This window comes from Schistocerca nitens, chromosome 8 (assembly GCF_023898315.1).
Source record: "Schistocerca nitens isolate TAMUIC-IGC-003100 chromosome 8, iqSchNite1.1, whole genome shotgun sequence".
NCBI lineage: Eukaryota > Metazoa > Arthropoda > Insecta > Orthoptera > Acrididae > Schistocerca > Schistocerca nitens.
In genome coordinates, this window is record NC_064621.1 from 544937046 (window position 1) to 544943218 (window position 6173).

Below are 6173 nucleotides of genomic sequence, written 5' to 3' on the forward strand. Positions count from 1 at the left end.
ATACATCTTCAGTCTTCACATTGCCACAATACCTAGACAGCTGATGATGTTACATAATTTACATAAATGTCCAGTATTAAGTACTAGATAAAAACAGCTGGCAAGTAGCGTAAAATGTACAGTAGTAGTTTTTCCCAAAATAACTGCTTTTCTTTCAATATACATGTGTATGTACAAAGTAAACCAGAAGTAATTCTCATGATTAGTAATATGAGTAGATTAGTATAGGTCATAAACTGTTGTTAGTATACCTGACAGAAGTTCCATGCACTCCGGTTGTTTCTATCCGTTAATATATAATATGACTTATTCTGCATCTCTGAAGAGTTTCCTCCATTGTGGGATTTATGGAGCATAACGACTGACTGAATGAATGCACTGAGTGTCAGAACCTGTCGCCAGGTGTCAAGTTGAGGCTTTTCTTTAATTTTGACTACTGCTAGAAGCCAAAGAGCTGCACAGTTCACAAATGATGGAAATATGCATTGCACCATTATTTAAGTAAGCATATATACCCAGAAAATCTATGCAGTTTGGAATAAACATCACATCTTTTTACAACAGAATGGTCAATTACGTAGCTGACTCTAATGCTAAGTATTAAGTCCTCAATACCTCTACGAAATAGCTCTGCAGATTTCCAAAACACAAGATTTGCTGAACACTCCTACAAAAGTGATGTATATATAAGAATTTTCAGTAATCGGAAAGTGATCAATACTTACACACTTACCTGGTATTGTAACATGCACTGTAAATGTAGACTGAAGGAAACTGTCTGGAATGTTTCACTCATAATAAAATTTGCTGCCAATGAATCGTGCACACTGAAGTGTAACAATGGGGTGAGGGCATAATAAATCAAATAATTTTTATCCTCTTGTAAAATGTTACACAGATGAAATGGCTCAAACCAGTGCTCCTACACTAAATATTTATGCAAGACTGAATACAATACGGTTAGAATTTAATGATCTGCCAACATTTTGGTCATTAAATGTGAAATATGGATAACACCAAAGTCCATGAATATGAGGAAAGATTAGGTATTCAATATAAAACAGCCTTCATCCCGAAATTAACATCAGCATTCTTGAAGCCATGTGATGCTGCTTCAAATGTTGGTATATCTAAAAGTATAGATATTGTTTGGCATATATAGTGCTGTGGAGCTCACTTTTGGTTGTTGTGGATAAGTATTGTGAATAATCTATGACTAAAAATAAAATTTCTTTGTATGCATTACTCTTTAAGCTCATGCCCTTACTTGATACTTTCATATGAAGTTCTCTATCCCCATCTGTTAGAAATAAATAATACACTTACTTTTCACCTTTCAAGCACTACATACTAAAAGTGGAAGCACACACAAATTGTTCTTTTTTCCACAGTATGACTGACATTTTTGGCTAGGCAGCTTCTCAGAAAACAGTATGGCTTAGGAACACTGTATAGAGTAGACTGAGTTCATATAAATAAAAGTGTTGTAACAAAGGGTAAATGCAATAGGAACAGAGTAAACACTGAGGCAGAAAAAATGTATATGGATTGAGAATGACTGAAGAAATCTTAGAACTGACCAGCAATTGAACACCAGACCATTGTATTTGCAGCCTGACGCTCACTACTAAGCCACAAGCCTTTAGATATGAATATTTAATTCTATGTATGTTTTACTGTTAACATTAGGCTTCAGTTCATACATATAGCGACAATGCATAGAATAGTGAAACGGATAACATAACCAGAACTTCGTATCTTTTATTGTCTTAGTACACATTAAACAACTGGAACAAAGGTATTGAAGGGGTCATTCCTAAAAATAAATCATGCATCACTTAATGTTTTAAGGATTGTTTTCAAATTAGCTGAATCAAAATTGCTGAGGTTAATACATTTCTAGATGCCAGTATTTAATTTAATTGTGTAACTGAAGTAATTGATTTTATACAAATAAAAGCTTCAAACAGATGGCACAGTTGTTAGTTCTTACACCAGTGTAGTTAAGACAGTCTCATAGTAAGATAAACATTTCTCTACAAAGATAAAAGCATTAAAAGTAATAACTATACAGATACTTTACTATTAATAAAGCAGAACTTCTAAAACACTGATCAATCTTATTCAGAACTGAAGTCTGACAATTAATTGAGGAATATAACAATAAAAGCAGGGATCCTTTGTATGCTGAATGTACAGTAATGAAAGAGCTACTAATATCACACAGCTATCAACACAAATGCATCTACAAACCAATAAGCTTGACTGCCTGCAATAGCTCATCTTCATTTTAACATACATTATAGGAAGTCAGAGGGTAAAACTCATAACTGTAATCACTTTATAGTGTGACGAGACACAGCTGCCAACACATGAGCTATGTGTATAGTTTCTACAACGTACTTAACAGTTATTTTATATTGCTCTGCTTCTCTATAAGTAACATTCCTGATTTTTACTGTTTACTGTTGACCTTCCTATAAATAACAGATGGAGCTTCACACATCTGCTTCACAGACTCATGAAAGTATTTATCCTAGATGAAACTCTGAACTTGAATCACTGTTCATAACAGTTCACTGTCTACAGTTGTTTGCTGACAGTTGAAAGTTGCAGTTCCAATTGTCTGTTGTTGGCAACTGATGGCAGGTGAAGATGATACAGGGCCAGGCGGGGAGACTACATGTTCATCATAAGCAGTACTGAAGCGAGTACTCATGTTATCACTTTTGGGTGTCAGCAGAGGCCCACAATTTGAAAATGATGACACAGTCCTTGGTGCTACTGTTGCAGCAGTGCATTGCACCCTCTGCTGTTTTTCATTAGGTGTTACAGCAATATGTGGGGTCCCTGCAGGAAACTGCAGTGAAGATGGCAGAGAAGTAGCTAGATACTGGCTAACATCAGCTCTTACACCTGCATGAGTAATCGGATTTGCTCCTACGTGAACAGTCTTTGGAGTTACACTTCCTCCAGGAATCATGATCGTAATCGGCTTGCCGACAATACCACCGGATGTGGTAGCCGAGGAAACGACGATTATTTTCACGGAGCTCGGTTTTGAGACTGCCTGCTGGAAAATATTAGATGTTAGAGCACTATTAGAAGAATGAAGAACCTGTGATGGCAAAACATTCTGTGTAGGACACAGAGTAGGTGATGCTGTGAAAGGATAGTGGCCACCATTTGAAGAGAATTTTGCAGTAGTGCCTTCAATTGCAGGGACAGTAGGTTTCATGACATGGACATTCTGTTTCCTGTATGGATTCTGTGACTGCTTTAGCATTAAATTCCAGTCCTCCTTAATATCCAGTCCTGGTTTTTGATGTGTTTTAAATATTTTGACACCTCCAGAAGGTATCTGCCTATGCCTGGTACTTTGAACAGTAGATAATTGTGATATCTCAGGCTTAGTTTGCACTATAGATGATCTCGGCACACCGACAGTAACACCCTGACTTGTTTTCACAAATGTGACGAGAGGTGAATTTGAAGTATGCACTGGCTTTTGCATCACAACAGGCTTGCTTTGTGGGAAAGAGTTGTTTTTAAGCAAAGTTGTAGGTGACATAACTCCTGACAAATTGTGCTGTCGGTGAGGGGTGGTACAGTGACTTGCTAGCCCCGATACAGAAAATACCGAGTTTCTGGGACTGTTCACTGGATATGTTGTTGGCATACTGACAGATACTGATGGAACAATCTTCTCACCCACTGTCAAAGGTGTCTGAGGAGCTGTCACTTTTAAGGATGAAAATGATGTCACTGTATTCGAACCTAAACTAGACTCTGGTATTAAATCTGGGAAGTTCTGAGAATGTGGAGGCAGTTTAGCTCCTGACAACACTGACAGAAGAGACGGTTTAGAGGAAAGAACCGACACTGACGCTATGTCTTCCTTTACATGACTGCCTGTAAATACACTGGGCATGGGAGTTGGAGCTGTTGTTGATGAAGGCATTCCTACAGATGACATCACAGAGGTCAAGGTTTCAGGAGGACACTGTACTGCTTGCTGCCTAAAGTCGTTGTTTTCACTCACAAATGAATCCAATAAAGGGCTTACAGGTCTGGAATTAAGTGGGCTGGTGGAGGTGATGGGCTGTAGTTTACAAGTATTATCTTCCAGAGGTAACAGGTCTGGAGAACTTACTTTGACATCGTACGCACTACCGGTACTGCTTTCCTGGGAAGAGACTGGCTGGGGAGGTGGTGTTGCTGGTGCGGGTGGGTTGACTGTGGTATTCACAGCAGATGGCATTTCATACCTGTGGAGTTGTATACGATACCCATCTGCAGCTGGCACTGAGGTCCAGCAGAGTTCAAGTTCATCTGTCTGTGCCTTAGCTAGCTGTACCTTATGGGGCTGCAAGGGGGGCGAGACGTCAATGTACCACATGTCGTTGAAACATATCTGGTTGTTCCACGCCCTGCGATATCCGTCCCTGCCTGACCAGACGTACATCCTGGTGTGCACTCCAACTGTACAATGACCAGCTCTGGCGCGAGGTGTGCTTCCAGAACTTTCATCCACTGCGTGCTCTTCCCAGGTAAGCTTTTCGAGGTTAAGGGAAACCAGCGAGTTGGAGCATTTCCACTCCGTTTCAGGTGTTTCTGCTTTACCGTCGTTCGTACTCACAGGCACCCAGCCTCCAAAAATAAACATTCGCTCTCCCACTACCGTTGCAGTATGAAGCGAACGTGGTTGCGGAGGAACTCCTCGCAGCACAGGTTTTAACCACGAAAATGTTTCACAGTCGAGAAACCACAAATCACCGAGGCGACGCCCGTTCATGCCGCCGTAGATAATGATACGAGAGGAGCCGGTAAATTTATTCTCGTACGCTACAGCTGTGTGAGATTCCCTAGGTGATGGCCTGCAGCCTCTCGTTTCCGGAATATTCCACGCCGTCATTTTCGTTTGCAAGTCCAGAGCGTAAAGATCGTTCAGATAAAGCGGAATGTTGTTTTTGGAATCGTGTCCTACATTCGCAAGACCACCAAAGAGATACACGTCGTTATCAACGAGCGTAAAGCTGTGCCCGAGTCGAGGACACGGGGATTTTCCATTTATGGGAGGTCTGGGTCGCAGTCTTCGCCACTCCCATTTGCTGACATCTAACTCGTAAAGATCGTCGCTGTACTTTCCACACTCGACCATTCCACCAAATATAAGAATCGCGGTTCCGTACACTGCTATTCCGTACGCAGCGCATCCAGGAGGAATTCGACCTTTCGTTGCCGGTGCGAACCACGTATTTGTAGACATGTTGAAGACATTTAATTCATCTACAATGCCTTCGTTGCCACCTCCGAAAACTACCATCATATCTTGAATGGCCACTGCCCTGTGTCCATGCCGGGGCCGAGGTTTCGGCCCCGATGTGTTCTGCACCCGTTGCCACTTCAAATCTAGCGCCGCCATGACACCAACTGCACTATGCTGGATTCGTGGCCTCGTGTCACTTCAAGTCGTATAAGCGTACCGTCAACTGTTACTGCCTTCCGCGATTCAGAGTCTAATCAGTGGACATTTGTATAGACATTTGCGGTCAGCACTGAGTTACAAATATGAGCGTTGAAGGGAGGAAGAAACAATATTTTTCACACACTATTAATTGCATTTTTGAAACACCGTTGCGTGCAGAGCTTGTGTGTCAAGACGCATAACTGTGACGTCGATATTAGAGACACATCGTCTTATGTTCAAGCGCATTTTTTCTTCTATGATCAGAGATTCACGTCTGATAGAAATAATAGCATTTTTTTATTTTTATGACGGAGTGTTTCAGACAGCTGTAGTTAAGTTTGTTCTGCCTCATTATTGAGGACAAAAATTTACATTCTAAGACGTTGTTGCTGGTTGGAGACAACATTAACGAACGAAAAAAAAAAAAGAACTGACTACCACACTTCCAAAACTTCGTGCTGCAGCCGTTATAAAGGACGAATGTGATCTTGCCCTCGTGTTGAAGGTAGTCTTACAGTGTTAAGCAGTTCCTCGGTTAAGGATATTTTGGTTATTTCGTTCTTTCACAATAACACGATTTCCAGGTGATATCATTAAACTTTCTTGATTGTTTGCAAATTCGAGAGTTCGAAGAAAGGATATCATTTTTATACTTAAGAAAATTTCGGAATGCTACCAATATGATGTATGAGGCCAGTTGCAT

The 6173-nt window shown here is 40.6% G+C and overlaps 1 protein-coding gene across 1 annotated transcript; it reads right to left on the minus strand.

Annotated features, from left to right (window-relative positions):
• Positions 1–2566: 2566 nt before the first annotated feature.
• Positions 2567–5428, minus strand: LOC126199665 (host cell factor 1-like). Its single transcript, XM_049936593.1, has one exon. The coding sequence runs from the start codon at positions 5423–5425 to the stop codon at positions 2567–2569; it is 2859 nt and encodes a 952-aa protein (XP_049792550.1). The 5' UTR covers positions 5426–5428.
• Between the last annotated feature and the right edge of the window lie 745 nt (positions 5429–6173).

What these genes read in the sequence shown, in the direction of transcription:
- LOC126199665 (XM_049936593.1), bottom strand. Translation starts at nt 5,425, where the DNA reads ATGGCGGCGCTAGATTTGAAGTGGCAACGGGTGCAGAACACATCGGGG.